Genomic DNA, 19,329 nt, shown 5'->3' on the forward strand with positions numbered 1-19,329 from the left:
TGAATGGAAGCAGAGGAAACAGAAACAGATGCAGTAAACTTTTCCAACCAGTTCGGTTATAAAGGTGAGAAGACAGAAAGAGAAAAGCATAAGGTTAAAGAAGGATAATTTTAAGATGAGAAAAATCTAGGGGCACCTGGGTTAAGCATCTGACTCTTGATTTTGGCTCAAGTCATGATCTCACAGTTTGTGAGTTCAAGCTGCACTCTGCACTGACAGCGCAGAGCCTGCTTGGGATTCTCTCTCTGCCCCTCCCCTGCTTGCTCTCTCAAAAATAAAAAACTAAATTAAAAAACAAAACAAAACAAAGGGGGCATCTTGGTGGCTTAGTTGGTTAAGTGTCCAACTTCAGCTCAGGTCATGATCTCAATAGTTGGTGAGTTCGAGCCCTGCCTTGGGCTCTTTGCTGTCAGCATGGAGCCTGCTTTGGATCCTCTGTGACCCCCTCTCTCTGCCCCTTCCCCCTCTCTCAAAAATAAACATTAAAACAAACAAACAGACAAACAAACAAAAAAAGATGAAGGGTGCCTGGACGGCTCAGTCAGTTAAGTGACTAACTCTTGATTTCTGCTCAGGTCATGATCTCATGGTTCATGAGTACAAACCCTGCATCGGGCTCCATGCTGACATTGTGGAGCTTTGCTTGGGATTCTCTCTCTGTCTCTCTCTCCCTCTTTGCCCATTTCCCGCTCGTGCACACACTTGCACACTCTCCCTCACTCTCTCAAAAATAAATAAATAAACCTAAAAAAAAAAAAAGAGAGAAAAAAACAGACGACTCAGATCAATGGAACAGAATAGAGAACCCAGAAATGGACCCAAAAACGTATGGCCAACTAATCTTTGACAAAGCAGGAAAGAATATCCAATGGAATAAAGACAGTCTCTTCAGCAAGTGGTGCTGGGAAAACTGGACAGGGACATGCAACATAATGAACTTGGACCACTTTCTTACACCATACACAAAAATAAACTCAAATAGATGAAAGACCTAAATGTAAGACAAGAAGCCATCAAAATCCTCAAGGAGAAAGCAGGCAAAAACCTCTTTGATCTTGGCTGCAGCAACTTCTTACTCAACACATCTCTGGAGGCAAGGGAAACAAAAGCAAAAATGAACTACTGGGACCTCATCAAAATAAAAAGCTCTGCACAGCAAAGGAAACAATCAAAACTAAAGGGCAACTGACAGAATGGGAGAAGATATTTGCAAACGACCTATCAGATAAAAGGTTGTACCTAAAATCTATAAAGAACTTAGCAAACTCAACACCCAAAAAAAAAAAAAAATAATCCAGTGAAGAAATGGGCAAAAGACACGAATAGATACTTCTCCAAAGAAGACGTCCAGATGGCCAACCGACACATGAAAAAATGCTCCACATCACTCATCATCAGGGAAATACAAATCAAAACTACAATGAGATACCACCTCACACCTGTCAGAATGGCTGACATTAACAACTCAGGCAACAACAGATGTTGGCAAGGATGCGGAGAAAGAGGATCTCTTTTGCATTGCTGGTGGGAATGCAAGCTGGTGCAGCCACTCTGGAAAACAGTATGGAGATTCCTCAAAAAAAATTAAAAATAGAACTACCCTATGACCCAGCAATTGCACTACTAGGTATTTATCCAAGGGATACAGATATGCTGTTTCAAAGGGACACATGCACCCCCATGTTTATAGCAGCACTATCAACAATAGCCAAAGTATGGAAAGAGCCCAAATGTCCATCAATGGATGAATGGATAAAGAAGATGTGGTATATATATACAATGGAGTATTACTCTGCAATAAAAAAGAATGAAATCTTGCCATTTGCAACTACGTGGATGGAGCTAGAGGGTATTATGCTAAGCGAAATTAGTCAGTCCGAGAAAGACAAATATCATATGACTTCACTCATATGAGGACTTTAAGACACAGAACAGATGAACACAAGGGAAGGGAAGCAAAAATAATGTAAAAACAGGGAGGGGGACAAAACATAAGAGACTCTTAAATATGGAGAACAAACAGAGGGTTACTGGAGGGGTTGTGGAAGGGGGAACGTGCTAAATGGGTAAGGGGCATTAAGGAATCTACTCCTGAAATCATTGTTGCACTATATGCTCACTAATTTGGATGTACATTAAAATAATAAAATTAAAAATAAAAAAAGAAAAATCTAAGATGTTTAGTTTTTTTTTTTTAATGTTTATTTTTATTTTTGAGACAGAGAGAGACAGAGAATGAATGGGGGAGGGTCAGAGAGAGGGAGACACAGAATCTGAAGCAGGCTCCAGGCTCTGAGCTGTCAGCACAGAGCCCGACATGGGGCTCAAACTCACGGACCGTGAGATCATGACCTGAGACGAAGTCGGACACTTAACCGACTGAGCCACCCAGGCGCCCCAAAGATGTTTAAAGAAAGAATCCAGGAGGGGCGACTGGGTGGCTCAGTCAGTTAAGCATCTGACTTCAGCTCAGGTCATGATCTCGCCATCTGTGAGTTCGAGCCCCGCGTCAGGCTCTGTGCTGATGGTTCAGTGCCTGGAGCCTATTTCAGATTCTGTGTCTCCTTCTCTCTCTGACCCTCCCCCCGTTTATGCTCTGTCTCTCTCTGTCTCAAAAATAAATAAACGTTAAAAAAAATTAAAAAAAAAAGAAAGAATCCAGGAGAAAAGAAAAAGTTGAAAAGATTGAAGAAAAAAAGAAACGAGATAAAGCACATACTGCTTAGAATAGTATTAGAATAGTATTAACTGAAGATAAATGTTAACTACTGCTTCCATTTACAATAATATCTAAAAGAATAAAATATCTGGAAATAAATTTAAGCAAGGAGGTAAAAGACTTGTATAACGAAAATCAGAAAGGACTGCTGATAGGAATTAAAGAAGCGGGGCTCCGTTGGTTAAGAATCCAACTTCAGCTCAGGTCATGATCTCACAGTTCCTGAGTTCAAGCCCCGTGTCAGGCTCTGTGCTCACAGCTCAGAGCTGGATCCTGCTTCAGATTCTGTGTCTCCCTCTCTCTCTGCCCCATCCCCACTCATGCTCTGTCTCTCTCTGTCTTAAAAGTAAATAAAACATTTAAAAAAATTAGAAATTAAAGAAGACCTAAATAAAAGACACCCCATGCTCATGAATAGGAAGCCTTAATGTTGTCATGTGGTGTCAGTATTCCCTAAGGACTCTACAGATTCAGCCTGATCCATATTAAAATTCCAATGGCCTTTTTTGCAGAAATGGAAAGGGTGATCCTTTAATTCATACAGAATTGCAAGGGGCCTCAAATAACCAAAACAATCTTCAAAAAGGACAACAAAGCTGAAGGATTTCTTTCCAATTTCAAAACTTACTACAAAGCTACAGTAGTAAAAATAGTATGGTACTAGCATAAGAACAGACATATACACAAATGGAATAGAACTGGGCTAAGAAATATATCCATAATACAGTCGATTGATCTTTGACAAGGGTACCAAGTCCATTCAATGGGGAAAAAATAGTCTCTTCAACAGATGATGGTGGCACAACTCAATTTCCACATGCAAAAGAATGAAGTTGGACCTCTACCTCGCACTATATACAAAAATTAACTCAAAATCAATCAATGACTTAAGTATAAAAACTAAAACCATAAAACTCTTAGAAGAAAACAAAGGGGGTAAATCTTTGTGACTTTAGATTTGGCAATAGAATCTTTAAAGGATACCAAAAGCACAAGCAACAAAAGAAAACATAAAATGGACTTCATAAAAAATTTAAAATTCTGCTGCATCAAAAACTATTTTCTTTTTTTTTAACATTTATTCATTTTTGAGAGTGAGAGAGACAGAGCATGAGCAGGGGAGGGGCAGAGAGAGAGGGAGACACAGAATCCGAAGCAGGCTCCAGGCTCCGAGCTGTCAGCACAGGGCCTGACGCGGGGCTCACGTCCCTTCAAGTCACGGACCGCGAGGTCATGACCTGAGCCGAAGTCGGACGCTCAACCGACTGAGCCACCCAGGCACTCCTCAAAAACTATTTTCAAGAAAGTCTAGGGGAACCTGGGTGGCTCAGTCAGTCTGACTTCAGCTCAGGTCATGATCTCACAGTTCATGAGTTTGAGCCCCACATCGGGCTCTGTGCTTAGAGCTCAGAGCCTGGAGCCTGCTTCAGATTCTGTGTCTCCCTCTCTCTCTCTGCTCCTCCCCAACTCAGGCTCTGTCTCCCTCTCAAAAATAAATAAACAAAAAAATTTTTTTTTATCTTGCAAATCTTGCAGACAGGAATTCACCTGCTGTTTAAAAAAAAAAAAGTTTAAAGACAACCTACAGAATGGGAAAAATTTATAAAAGTCATGTATGTGAGAGAGTTTAATGTCCAGAGTACATAAACAAATTCCTACAAGTTAAAAATAAAAAGATAATCCATTTAAAAAGTAGACAAAGGGGCGCCTGGGTGGCTCAGTCAGTTAAGCGTCTGACTTCAGCTCAGGTCACGATCTCGCGGTCCGCGAGTTCGAGCCCCGCGTCGGGCTCTGGGCTGATGGCTCAGAGCCTGGAGCCTGCTTCCGATTCTGTGTCTCCCTCTCTCTCTGCCCCTCCCCCATTCATGCTGTGTCTCTCTCTGTCTCAAAAATAAATAAACGTTAAAAAAAATTAAAAAAAAATAAAATAAAAAGTAGACAAAGAATGGGGCGTCTGAATGGCTCAGTCGGCTGCGCGGCCGACTTCAGCTCAGGTCATGATCTCACGGTCTGTGAGTTCAAGCCCTGTGTCGGGCCTGCATTGGGCTCTGTGCTGACAGCTCAGAGCCTGAAGCCTGCTTTGGATTCTGTGTTTCCCCCTCTCTCTGCCCCTCCCCTGCTCACACTCTGTCATTCTCAAAAAATAAGTAAACATTAAAAAAAATTTTTTTTAAAGTAGACAAAGAACTTGAATAGACATTTCTCCACACAAGTTATACAAATGGCCAATAAGAACATGAAAAGATGCTCAACATCATTAGTCATTAGGGAAATGCAAATCAAAACTACAATGAGATACCACTTCACTCACACTTGGATAACTATAATAAAAAAGAAACAGAAAATAACACATGATGGCAAAGATACAGAGAAATTAAAACCCTCACACATTGCTGGTGGAAATGGAAAATGGTGTTGTCACTATTGAAAATAGTGGTTCCTGAAAAAATGAAACATGGAATTATCATATGACCCAGCAATTCCACTCCTCGAACTTAAACAGTTAACTTACAGGTCGATTTTTACCACAGTATGATTCACAGTAGCCAACAGGTGGAAGCAACTCAAGTGTCTACCAACAGATGAACGGATGGACAAAATGTGGTATGTCCACAAAACAGAATATTACTCGGCCACAAAAAATAATGAAGTTCTGATACATGCTACAACACGGATGAACCTTGAAAACATTATGAAAAGTGAAATAAGCTAGACACAGGCTAAATCCTGTATGATTCCATTTTTATGAAATAGCTAGAACAGGCAAATTTAGAGAGACAGAAGCAGATGAGAGGTTACCAGGGCACTGGGGGAAAGAGGAGGAAAGTTTTGAAAACAGCTAGTGGTCTCAGTTATACAACATTATGAATGTAATCAGTGTCATGGAACTAACTGTACACTTAACTTGATTAAAATAATAAATTTCATGTCTATTTTGCCAAACCTTATAAAAATTAATAATGTAATATACCCAAACCCACTGAATTGTTTATTTTACATGGGTGAATTGTATGGTATGTGAAGTATATCTCAGTACAGCTGTTAAAAAAAACGAATCAGTAACTTGGCTTAAAATATGTTTCAAGTCTTGGGTTCAGCTTAACATTTCAATAGAAAAGAGCCTGGTACCTAATGCTAGATGAGTATTTGTTATTGCTGTTGCTATGATCATGATCCTCCTCCTCTTTTTCAAAAAAGTCCTGTGAGGTAAGTATGATTGAGGCCATTTTTGATAAGTATAAACAGACTCAGAGAGGGTAAGTGATTTTCTCAATAAATAATCCAGCCAGGAACCGAGAAGGCTGGGATTTGAACCCATGCTGGCCTGGCCCCAGAGCCCAGGCTGACACCATTAGTTCCTCCACAGCCCAATCCATTCTATAGAACTGCTGGGCATACAGGTCTGATCACTCTTCTGTTCATTATGAATGAAATGGTACTATTTTACCTTGTGCTTTTTCCCATGATGTCACATGGAGGTCAAAGCACTTTGGAAATGGGAAATCCTATCAAATGTCAGGTATTTTTTTAGAAAGTCAGCTTTATGTTTTTGACAGCCTCAAGAAAAGTAAAGGTCCTAGTCAGAGAAACTGTTATCACTGTACCTACCTTCTTCTATGAAGTGAAAGCCTTCAAGACAGTACTCAGAATTCAACAAATAGGTTTTACTATGTAAATGAACCAAGCATTAAGTGAATGAGGACAGCAGCCAAGGAAAGGGCAAGGTCAGATACCTCAGAAGCCAAGTGGCTTCATCAGCCCTGAGCCATTTAACATTTCATACTTATGCTTGCAGGAAAGTATGACAATATTACTTTGATTTTTTGTTGATCCCGCTGAATTTCTGCATCCAGTTGCTTCCTTTTTTCACTTTCTTCTCGAAGTCTCTTTTGCAGCTGTACCTTTTGATATTTCATGTGATCTACATTCTGCTCTAGTTCATTAGCACGTTTCTCATTTTGGATTGACAATGATGCCAATTTCTTACTATTTTGTTGCTTCTTCTGTAAGACCTGTGAGCATATGGAATATTTCAAAATGAAAAGCTGAATCTCCCACAGACCTCAAGTAAACTTTTCATTCTATGGCAAAGGTAGGCATTTGCCTAGATTTTTGTTACTTTTGATAGGTTCATAATTGTTTTCTACATGTCTACTTTTACAATTGGGCCACCATCGTAATTTTCACCAGATACAGAGAATGATGAGACTCCCTGATACAGACAGCCAAACAGAACAAATTTGATGTCTCTGCTTTTTTACTGCGTGTTTTAGTTTAAAAATGATAAAAATTAAAAGAATATAAAACTGAACTATATATTTAAAGACTTATCTCTGACCCAAAATCTACTGTCCTGCTCCCGACACAAAATTACCAATTTCTTAAATATTCTTTCAGCAAATGAATTCAGATATATTCTAAACAGACTGATTTTCACCTTCCTTTTTTTCCACTTATCTTAGAGATCATCTCACAGAGATCTGTTCTTTTTATGTGATTGCAAAGTAGTCCACTGTGCTCTTCTTTTATAACCAGCTATAGCCTAAATAATTAATCCTGGAGTTAAGATGATCAGTACAGACACCGTTTTCCCTGACAGTGACCAACTGTTATAATTACCAGTTTAATTATTTGAAATAAAGCTTCTCCTCATCTAGCTCAAATATAATTGAATAGCATAAAACATGTTGAACATTTACTAAGAGTTTATACTAATATAAAATATCAGTGTTCCAATTTACTCCTGAGCAAACATATTAAACGTGTATTATGTGTCTTAGCATTGCACTAAGTACGTGTTACGTTACATAAAAAAGTTAAAGTGAGGTCATTTGTAAATTATGCAAACTACAATTAATTGTTCCCTTTATTTTGGCAGTAAGTTGTCGGCAAAAACATTTTGTTTAAACTCAACTAGGTATTCACAGAGGCACTGTAACTTACAGCGCTATGAAAACTGTAGTCTGTGAACCAGTACTAGTCCCAGACTCGTTGTTAGCCTGCACCGCTAAGCATGCTATAGGATTCAGCTGACGCTGTTTACGTCAAGCCTTTTTTTTTCCAAATACATAACATTTATTATTAAAAAAATTTTTTTAATGTTTATTTATTTTTGAGAGAGAGAGAGAGAGTCAGAAAAGAGCAGAGAGAGAGGGAGACACAGAATTCAAAGCAGGCTCCAGGCTCTGAGCTGTCAGCACGGAGCCTGACGTGGGCCCAAACTCATGGGCTGTGAGATCACGACCTGAGCCGAAGTCGGATGCTTAACCGATGGAGCCACCCAGGCGCCCCATACATTAAGACTTCTTTGATGAAGGGAGCTATGCTCCCATTTGCCTTTATCTCGTCAGAGACCAAAAACAATCTGCAGACAAACTACTGTGAGTACCACCAGCTTGGAGACCACAGGACTCTGTAGTTTCCTATCCCTAAATCTGGACAGTGGCTTTGCCACACTTACTTTTGATAGTAATTGCAATACTGCAGCAAAAATGATAATATTAGCAGTTTGGTGTCTTTCCACATAATACTGAAGGTATAGGTACTGATAATCTTATTTAAAAGTAAGATAGGTTGCTGTCATCTTTTGTATTTATTCCACACATGCTCAAAAGTGCACCTTTAATGCTATTAGTATTAAAGAATTAATGCATCATATAGGTCTCTGTATATATCTTGACATAAGAATACAGATTTTAGGGGCACCTGGGTGGCTCAGTCAGTGAAGCATACGACTCTTGATTTCAGCTCAGGTCATGATCTCACAGTTTATGACACCAAGCCCTGTGTCGGGCTCTGTGCTGACAGCATAGGGATTCTCTCTCTCACTCTCTCTGCCCCTCTCTTTCTCTCAAAATAAATAAAAAAAATTTTAAAAAACCAGATTTTAGATTTTTTAAATTAAAACAATTTAAGTTTTAAAAACTGAAATAACTTTATAATACTAATAAAAACACTAGTATTTCAACATTTAAAAATGGTATGAGGGGTGCTTGGGTGGCCGTTGGTTAAGCATCTGACTTTTGATTTTGGTTCAGGTCATGGTCTCACAGTTTGTGAGATCGAGCCCCACATTGGGCTCTACTCTGACAGCATGGGGCCTGCTTGGGATTCTCTCTTTCCCTCTTGCTCTGCTCCTCCCCTGCCTGTGCTCTTTCTCTCTCTCAAAATAAATAAACATTAAAAATAATAATAATTAATTAAATAAAAATGGCATGAGATGTTAGCATACTGAAAACTGTTACTGTCACCTGCACTATGAGATTCTTGAGCTATTCTACCTTTTTACAACTTAGTTTGCTCATTTGTAAAACAGGGTAAAAATATTCATTCTAAAGGGTTAAATAATGATTAAATAATACTTGTGAAACATCTGGTATGTAGACACTTAGAAGCTGGTAACTATCATCCTCCTCCCATCCCCACCACCATCCTCATCATCTTTATCGTCCCCATCCCCACTGGGTGTACATGACACCCAGTCATGACACTGGGTGTACATGACACCCAGACATTTCTAAAACTACATGGGAATCCCGTTTCAGTCCTCGGCTATATGGGATATTTCTTTTGAGCTTAACTGTGTTCTGTGTCTTCTTTCCTTTCCTTATCAGTTCTCTTAGCAGAAAAGAATATGCAACAAGAAACATGGAAAACAAAAAACATGATAATTCTCAAACCCTATTAATAGCCTTTCACTTAGAGGCATCTGAGTGGCTCAGTCAGTTAAGTGCTCTTGATTTCAGCTCAGGTCATGATCTCATGGTTTGTGGAATTGAGCCCTGAATCAGGCTCTGTGCTGACAACGCAGAGCCTGCTTGGGATTCTGTCTCTCTCTCTCTCTCTCTCTCTCTCTCTCTCCCCCGCCCCTTCCCTTCTCTTTTCCCCTACTTGCACTCTCTAACCTTTCACTTAATCTTTTAATTCAATCAATTTAGCTGTGTGAAACTGAACATATAATCTTTGCTAAATCCACAAACAAGGCTTAAACCATACATGTATATGATAAACTACTCCTTTTGAAACCAATCATTCTGGCTATTATTGAGTATAAAAATTACAGTCAGAACTGAAGCTTGGATATAAAACTATGAAATTATAAGTAAAATTTCATAATAAACACAAAGGAAAAATCTTAACTGTTTTGTTCTACTAATATTTTGTTTTAAAAGGAGTATTTTGTTAGACATTGCAGCCTTAATTTTAAGGGTCAAGAAGTGAAAAAGAACAGATCCCAAGACTCTCTGAGGTGAACTGCTAAATGGAAATAATGTATTCTGAAAACAAGTACGGTGAAGGAAAGTAGCCCTCCTCTAAGTAGTTCACACGTTGTCATACTATTTTAACTTTGTGTTGAGAAGCTACTTAGCTAAACATTTTAGTGGGGATGGCCAGATGTTGGAGGTGGCATTAAAAACCCTAGGGGCGCCTGGGTGGCGCAGTTGGTTAAGCGTCCAACTTCAGCCAGGTCACGATCTTGCGGTCCGTGAGTTCGAGCCCTGCGTCGGGCTCTGGACTGATGGCTCAGAGCCTGGAGCCTGTTTCCGATTCTGTGTCTCCCTCTCTCTCTGCCCCTCCCCCATTCATGCTCTGTCTCTCTCTGTCCCAAAAATAAATAAACGTTGAAAAAAAAAATTAAAAAAAAAAACCCTAGAAGGGGGGTTCCTAGGGGGCTCAGTCAGTTGAGTGGCAGACTCTTGATTTCAGCTCAGGTCATCATCCCAGAGTCATAGGACCAAGCCCCTGTGTCAGGTTCTGCACTAAGTGTGGAGCCTGCCTAAAATTCTCTCTTTCTCTCTCCCTCTGCCCCTCTCCCCCGCTCATGCTCTCTCTCTCAAAACAAAACCAAAAATTTTTTTAAAAACCATAAAACCCTAGGAGGAGGGATTTGGTTTTTGGTCTGTTCATATGCAATGAACACGGCCCTTGTTGAGAGAACAATTGTGGCACAGTTTTAAAAATAAATAAATAATGCTCTGAATAGGTGAATGACAATTCCATTCTACCTACAGTAGAAACAACATTAAAGTAAATAGATTATGAATGAAAAAAAATGGAGACAACATTCTAGCAGATTCATTATAATCAGACTAACAAAGCACTCTGGTCATCCCAAAAGCATCTGAAGACGGTTTCATTATACACAAAATCTTTCTGTAATGGAATATTTCTCATAGAATACAACTTTTAACGGTAGCCACTTCTGAGGCAATAGCTAAATCCGGCATTAGGAAATCAAGGATGAGATGTAGAAGTCAATTACTAACCTTTCGTAAAGCAATCAGTTATGGTTTCAGAAAACTATCTGAAATAATTAGCATTTGTGGCATGTCTACAAAATGCCATATACATCCCAGATGTTTTTATATATATTCCTTAATCATCAATCTTTTGTCCTTCAGAAAAGAACACAACTTCTGTGGTTATCTTTATTTCTTACCATGGTTTTTGACAAAATGTTTAAAATAATACACTTTTCAAACAAAGGATGTAGTACCCAGATAGAAAGCAGGCAAATCTTCCAGCACACCGGAAAAGAAAAGCTGCCATCCAGTTCCTCCTGCTGGGAAAAATTGAATCCTACTTCTTTCCCAACCAGGTACACAAGCAGTAAACCCCTAAGGAAGTTTGCTCAGTCACGTTTTTTAAATTACCTGGACTCTTAGCTTTGCGGCATCCATCTTTTTGCGGAACTCCTTCTGTAATTTTACCTTCAGGGCGATATCAGAAAGATCTTTGTTTTCTAGTTCCTGCAGCTGCTTCTCTGTTTCAGTTAATTCCACTTTCGCCTGTTCTGCTTCGTGCTCAAGTTTTGTTACTTTCAGAGAATACTGTTTGCTTACAGACTTGGCATGGTTACCTTCACCACAGTGATAACAATTAGAAAGCATGTTAAAAAAAAAAAAAACAGCCAAGTAAAATAGCAAAATCTTTAAAATGCTCTATTCTTCAAAATCCTGCTGGGCGGTATATCTATTTAAGGCAGAGCATTACGTATCCAGCTGTCCCCACCCATCTCCATCAAACACAACTTGCCACCTGGCCTCTTAATAATTAGTTGCTCAATGGCTGTTCCTGTCTGGTGCCATTCCGTCACAGGTTCATCTTTGCGTGTGTGTGACATTTCTGATTTTCTGAATTTGCAGTGTAGCTTTGCGGGCATCAAACTCCAGGTAAGAAAATATTTGGGGTGACTCTGGCTTTTTGCTAACTACACTTTGTTTTCTTGCTACCTTTAAATCTTTTTTTCCTAGTATGAGAAATTCCCAACATATCAAAAGTAGAAAACTAATATGATGAATGATGAACGCCCCCATCACTGAGATTCAAGAGTTATTAAGATTTTGCCATAGTTGCTTTATCTATGTCTTTCTTCTGTTTTTATTTGCTTAAGAATTATAAAGCAGGGGCGCCTAGGTGGCTCAGTCAGTTAAACGTCCAACCTCGGCTCAAGTCATGATCTCATGGTTCATGAGTTCAAGCTCCACATCGGGCTCGCTGCTATCAGCACTGTGCCCACTTTGGATCCTCTGTCCTCTCTCACTGCCCCTCTTCCACTCATACACATGCTCTCTCTCTAAAAAAAAGCCAGGGGCGCCTCGGTGGCTCAGGTCATGATCTCATGGTTCGTGGGTTTGAGCCCCACACATTGGGTTCTGTGCTGACAGCTCAGGGCCTGGAGTCTGCTTCAGATTCTGTGTCTCCCTCTCTCTCTGCCCCTCCCCCACACATGCTCTGCCTCTCTCAAAAGTAAACATTAAAAAAAAAAATGTCATCTTACCTATACATACTTCAATGCATCTATATCAAACACAGACATAGCCAAAACTTCTTTCACACCTAACAATATTAATCCCTACCTGAATCTATTCAGACTTCCACAATTGTCTCAAAATGTCTTTTACAAGTGGTTTATTTTAATCGCCATCCAAAAAGGCCCACAATACATTTGATTGTTATGTCTGTTATGAAACTTTCATTCTAGAGCTGGCCCCCTCCTTTTCCACTCAACTAAACTTGTTAAAGATGAATTCTTTTTCAATGCTTTTCTTATACTTGGAACAGAGAGGAAAAAGAATATAGATATTTCTGTATCTCTCTTCATTCTAAGCTAGTAGGCCCTAAAAATTTGGTTTTAATCTGTTCTGAGTAGTCAACTTATCCTTGAACTAGACTAGCAAACCCATGGCAATGGAAAACTGAGTCCAAAGCTCATGGGATGAATAATTATCAGGGCCAGTTTGTTCTGCTACACTGAAAATCTCTAATTTTTATTAGTAAAAAGGAGTTACTGAACTAAATGCACTATGAGTTTTCTTCTATCTCTATAACTCTCTGATTATTTGACTAACATTAAAATGCACATGACTACTATATTTTAATTAAAGACCCCATATATTGCTCAACACACCAATATTTTATGAGTCACCGAGAAAAAAGGTACAGTGCCCATTATACCAGTTACATGGTAAAATGCCAGGATGCCACTGATGGTAACGGTGCATCCTGATTTCAGAGACATTCAAATGTGAAAGAATGTGATTAGAATTGATGAAATACAGTATAGTTGTCACTTATTGTTGGCTGAAATAGTTGCTACTGGGGGGAAGTCTTCGGTGAGGAGGATTTGAAAAGCAAGCACACGTTGACCCTTTTTCTCGTCACCATCCCTAAGGACACCTCCAAACTGCCCTTGGTTCTCATAAGTAACAAGAGGATCTTCTCTGTGTACATTCATGTAGCCTCTATTTTGAGGCAACCAGGATGAACATACTGGGCTACAAGAGCGTGCTCGTTTAGTGAGAGATCTCATGATGGTGTGACCTATCTAAAAATCATTTATTCCAGAAGGTACATATCCTTAACTTTCACAGGCAGTACCCTGATGGAGAAGCTATTTAAACCCCTAAATCAGGGGCGCCTGGGAGGCTCAGTGGGTTGAGTGTCTGACTTCGGCTCAGTTCAGGATCTCATGGTTTGTGAGTTTGAGCCCCGCGTGGGGCTCTGTGCTGACAGCTCAGAGTCTGCAGCCTGCTTCAGATTCTGTGTCTCCCTCTCTCTCCTGCTCATGCTCTCTCTTTCTCTCTCTCTCAAAAATAAACAAACATGAAAAAAAAATTTTTTAAATCCTAAACCAGTTCCTAGACATTCCTACGAGAGATGTACTGGCATTGATCCTGCCTATGAGGAAGGAACATAGTCAAGATCAATTAAACATCTGGGACCCGGTCTGGGTGGCTCAGTCGATTAAGCGTCAGATTTCGGCTCAGGTCATGATCTTGCTGTTCCTGAGTTCAAGCCCCGCGTCGGGCTCTGTGCTGACAGCTCAGAGACTGGATCCTGTTTTGGATTCTGTGTCTCCCTCTCTCTCTGCCCCTCCCCTGCTCACTCGCTCTCTCTCTCTCTCTCGAAAATAAATAAACATTAAACAAAATAAAAAATAAAAAAACAAAAAACCCATCTGGGACACCTAGGCCTGGAATGGTATATAGCACATTCGTCACTAGGACTGAGGAAGGAAAACACTTTGGCACAGCAGTTATGGAGTGGAGGATGAGAGACGCCAGACAGACAGAAAACAAGCTCATCAGAAAGAGGACGGAAGTGGGAAGGCAAGTTGCCCTAGGAGCCACCATAATTCATGTAATCTGAGGGTAATTACAGCCTTGGCTTAAGGAAAAGGAAGATGATATTTCCTTCAGTTCCTTTAAATGGGACCAATGTTCATTGGAACTGAAAAAAACCCTTATCCCTTCAATTCCTTACTGAATTTCAAAGCAGTCAAAGCTCACACTTTGAGTCTATTGGGGGGGGGGGGGGAAGCCTGAGATGTGCTTTCCGAAGCAAGCCTGATAACGTAGCTAAGGGTGAGGGGAGGATGTGGGACATATGCCCAACCAGGCAGAATCTGAGACTAAGGGGAAGAGCTAAAAGCTTGGCTCACTGAGAGAATAGCTCTCAAGAATACATCCTTACATCTTGAGAGAAATAAAAATGATCTACATTTAAAATATAAAGTTTAGGGGCGCCTGGGTGGCTCAGTTGGTTAAGCGTCCGACTTTGGCTCAGGTCATGATCTATCTCATGGTTTGTGGGCCCCATGTCGGGCTCTGTGCTGAAAGCTCAGAGCTTGGAGCCTGCTTCAGATTCTGTATCTCCCTCTCTTTGCCCCTCCCCTGCTCGTGTTTTGCCTCTGTCTCTCAGAAATAAAAGTTAAAAAAATTGTTTTTAATATAAAGTTTATAAATAACGTTAAAAATGAACTACCAAGAGAATGAGGACTAATAATTTAAAATAAGTATTAAAGTGGGTTAGAAAACATCTTAGACATATTCCCAGGTACCTAGTATAATGTTTCTTAAAAAGTGGCAAAAAACATTAAATGCCCATAGACTTGCAACACGATACAAAGTCCACAGAATTCTCTCAATTCGCAGATGAAATCCCAATGTAACCACGTTCGTCTGGTAACTAACCTCCACCTACTGGCTATGACACACACCTTGTTATACCAAATTCTAAGCTACAGTGGATAGTCCTTAGTGTCAAAAACTAAAGTAAATGTTGCAACATCAGAAGCAATTTTAGGGGCGCCTGGGTGGCTCAGTCGGCTAAGCATCCGACTTCGGCTCAGGTCATGATCTCGCGGTCCGTGAGTTCGAGCCCCGCGTCGGGCTCTGTGCTGACAGCTCAGAGCCTGGAGCCTGCTTCAGATTCTGTGTCTTCCTCTCTCTCTGACCCTCCCCCATTCATGCTCTGTCTCTGTCTCAAAAATAAATAAACGTTAAAAATTTTTTTAAAAAAAGCAATTTTAGACACCTTTCTTATATAAGCTGGTTCACAGGACATTATTACCTGTTTTTATTAATTCTTTAATTAGATCTTCCTTCATCTTGATGTTAATTGTAAGTTCTCTCATTTTCTGTTTGGCTTCGGTAAGTATGAGTTCTGAATTCCTTAATTTTTGCAAATTCAACTCTTGACTCTCCTGGAGACATTCAATCTTTAAATCTTTAAAGAAAAAGAAGCAAAACTCAGAAATAAAACTTCCTGCCCATAGAATTTTCCCCAGAAGTGGAGTTAAATAAAAGCAGAAAGAAGCAGTCTAGAGGTAGCAGAGGAAGAGACAAACATAAAGGGAAAGAAAGAAAGGAAAAAATACATGGCAATTGGTACTTTCATTTTCTAGCTGACAGCAAGTTTTAGTCACATCCTGTAGGTTCTGATACATAGGTCATCATTGTCCTTAGGTATGTGATTTGAGTTTTCCTTTAACCTGAGTTATTTCAGAAAGGTATAAAATATCCAGGTGGGCAGAGAGTTGAAATTTTTTCCCACTAACTTCTACTTTAATGGTCATCAGAGAATGTGGTCTGTCTGCACCACGCTACCCAAGGTGTAGTCCAGCACTGTTGGTTACTGGAACGTAAGTCAACTATGTCACTGTTTTAATTCAGCGGACTTTTTTCCCCCACAGCAAGACTCCCTCAGTGAAGAAGCTAGTGCACTGATTTACATTCTGGTGTGAGTTTCTTACCTGGCTGTAGACCAGTAACAAACAGCTCAAGGATGGCTACTTGAGTAGCACTTCTCTATACTATTTATACATTTTTTTTAAATGTTTATTTATTTTTGAGACAGAGAGAGACAGAGCATGAACGGGGGAGGGTCAGAGAGAGAGGGAGACACAGAATCCAAAACAGGCTCCAGGCTCTGAGCGGTCAGCACAGAGCCCGATGTGGGGCTCGAACTCACGGACCGTGAGATCATGACCTGAGCCAAAGTCGGATGCTCAACCGACTGAGCCACCCAGTGCCCCTATTTATACATTTTTAAATTTTAAATTTATTTCAGTTTTATTTGTGACATAAAGTCAATGCTTTGTTAATAGAACAGGCATAGGCTCTTTAAAGGATAAAATGCTCTCTATTTTCATAGTGGACATATCTATTGTGTTATTTATATTTGTTATGCTCTTTTCTGTGTGTGTGTCTGACCACTCATAGGCCAAGAGAAATGAGTTAAAAATCTCCTACTACAACATAGTTTTGGCAACACAAACATTTTTTATGCTTATTTGATGCATACAAATTCTCATCAGCTGTGTAGTACAACATTATGAGCACTCAGCAGACTAAGTTGGCTCTAAGGTCACATACATCACTACTGGAAGGCAGGTGTGCCAGAGAAGCAGCAGATACCTGGTACATTATTTAAAATGTATTTTAGGGGCACCTGGGTGGCTCAGTCAGATAAGTGTCCGACTTCGGCTCAGGTCATGATCTTGTGGTCCTTGAGTTCAAGCCCTGAATCGGGCACTGTGCTGACAATGCAGAACCTCCTTGAGATTCTCTCTCTCCCTCTCTCTGCCCCTCCCCTGCTCACATACACTCTTTCTCAAAATAAATAAATAACCCTAAATAAATTATTTAAAAAAAATTTTAATGTATTTTACTGTCATCAATGAACAATGTGAATATCAACTCAAGTTTGGGTACAAAAATCCCCATTCTGAGACATTTATTCTATAACTCTAGCCAGAATTAACTGGGGACATTTTTTTTTTTTTTTAATTAAGGAGTAGCAGTGAAAACTTGGAGGGAGAACAGAGAACAAAAAGGAAGTTTTCCTATCAAGTTCCCATCTTTGAGAATTAAATTATTGACTAAAGAAAAAGAGAAGTGTCATAAACATTAGATCTAAATTACTTGAGAAAGTCTGTGTACCTTCATTCCCCAAACTTGACTTTTGTGTTTGATCCTGAATATCATTCAATTCAACAAGAGAACAAACAGAACTTCGCTTCTGAATCCACGAGCGACTTCTACGTCTAAAAACAAAAAAATCAGGATCAAAGGTAACTTGTCTGTTAGTGTTTTCTAATATGCCCTCAAATTAGTTTCCCCAAAACTGACCACAATGTTAAAAAAGTATTAATTACATAAACAGATTTTTCTAATATTCCTCAAAATAAAAGGATATCTCCCTCAGGCTGAACTCAGGGGAAAATTCATGTTTGTTGCCACTGTGGCAGCAAAACCAGGAAATCCAAACACATTCTCTCTGAAAATTAAAATCCAAATCCAGCTATAAAAGCCCTAAATGCAAAAATATTTTCAGTTTTAAGATTGATGACTTGTGTTCAAATGCTGGTTTCATAACACATTAGTCACAGTAGACAGTGCTTAGGCAAAACTTATATTAAACGGTAAAGATACATGTTAATGAATAAAACCCCTATATCTATCTATATTTATTGCACCATATATTATGCTTATGAAATCAGTCTATATTTAACATACCTAATTTCAGATTTCTCTTGGCCTTCTGATTCTTCATCATCACTGTCATCAGAAAATTGGCAGTGGAGGACTTCATCTTGTTCTTCTATATGACCCAGCAGCATCTGACTTCGTGTTCGAAATCCGGCAACTACTCGATCCAGAGAGTACACAGAAGGACTTGTGTAGACCTTACAAGTGATTACCCCACCCAACAACAGAAAAAAGTGATTTTTTTATGTTTATTTTTATCCTATTACTCAAAATATTTTTAAAGAGGTTATTAGATAGTTACATGGAAATAGCCAATCACCGAAAATATCCATTCTCCCAAAAAAAGTCAAAGTAAATTTCACCATGCTGTTTTACCCCATAGACACATACTTCCTTCAGAACCTACACAGCTCTTCCTCCTTCTAGAAAGCTATCTTCAATTATACCTTCATGGAAAACAGTATTCAAAAATGAAACCAAAGAGAGGCACGAGTGAAAACATCACTGCTCTTAAACATTGCACGGGTACTTCCCAACAAAAGTGAAACCCAGACACAGTGTGATAGGAGGCAATGACCTATTTGTACTACACTGGAGGAAATCCAAATGCATGTATTCACACTTTACAGGTGGTGGTTAGGGATAGCTGACTTAATGCTCTAAAGTGACATAGTTAATATGTATCATGGATAAATAGATTTTCCTGGGCTAGCCTGGGAGCTTTCCATATGATAACATGCTTCTACTGGCAATGCACCTTCAGCTCTCAAAAAATGACCTTGGAAAACAACAACAGAAAATAGAAATTGCCTTTATACTCTTCTTCTAGTTTTTGTTACAAGTATTTCCTTTTTCACCACCTCTCTGTAACCAAACCTCAGAGTAATTTCTCAAAAAAGGCAGATAATAAAATATTAGAGGAAACACTCCATTTATGAACAGATTTCATTAGAAGCTATTAAAATTATGACATATAGGGGCGCCTGGGTGGCGCAGTCGGTTAAGCGTCCGGCTTCAGCCAGGTCACGATCTCGCGGTCCGTGAGTTCGAGCCCCGCGTTGGGCTCTGGGCTGATGGCTCAGAACCTGGAGCCTGTTTCCGATTCTGTGTCTCCCTCTCTCTCTGCCCCTCCCCCGTTCATGCTCTGTCTCTCTCTGTCCCAAAAATAAATAAACGTTGAAAAAAAAATTAAAAAAAAAAATTATGACATATAGTGGAATGTGTATATCACAGAGTATCAAGATTCAAGTGATGGAGATCCCTCACATAATCCCTCCCAGAAAAGCCCGCCTGATATGGAAGATTCCTTGATACCTGATTTCTGTGCCTCTGTTG

The 19,329-nt window shown here is 39.6% G+C and overlaps 1 protein-coding gene across 1 annotated transcript in view; it reads right to left on the reverse strand.

The window, feature by feature from the left end:
* Positions 1–19,329, reverse strand: part of KIF27 (kinesin family member 27) — a 91,151-nt gene that overhangs the window by 30,789 nt on the left and 41,033 nt on the right. Inside the window, exons 6-10 of the mRNA XM_047102838.1 lie at positions 18,022–18,191; positions 17,446–17,549; positions 15,575–15,730; positions 11,374–11,579; positions 6,535–6,732 (exon numbers count right to left, since the gene is read on the reverse strand). Coding sequence (XP_046958794.1) covers positions 6,535–6,732; positions 11,374–11,579; positions 15,575–15,730; positions 17,446–17,549; positions 18,022–18,191 — 834 coding nt within the window. The remainder of the gene's footprint in view (positions 1–6,534; positions 6,733–11,373; positions 11,580–15,574; positions 15,731–17,445; positions 17,550–18,021; positions 18,192–19,329) is intronic.

Source organism: Lynx rufus, unplaced genomic scaffold, assembly GCF_022079265.1.
Source record: "Lynx rufus isolate CCGP_SWC_20201006 ecotype Redwood Valley unplaced genomic scaffold, mLynRuf1.p SCAF_10, whole genome shotgun sequence".
In the NCBI taxonomy this organism is placed as follows: Eukaryota; Metazoa; Chordata; class Mammalia; order Carnivora; family Felidae; genus Lynx; species Lynx rufus.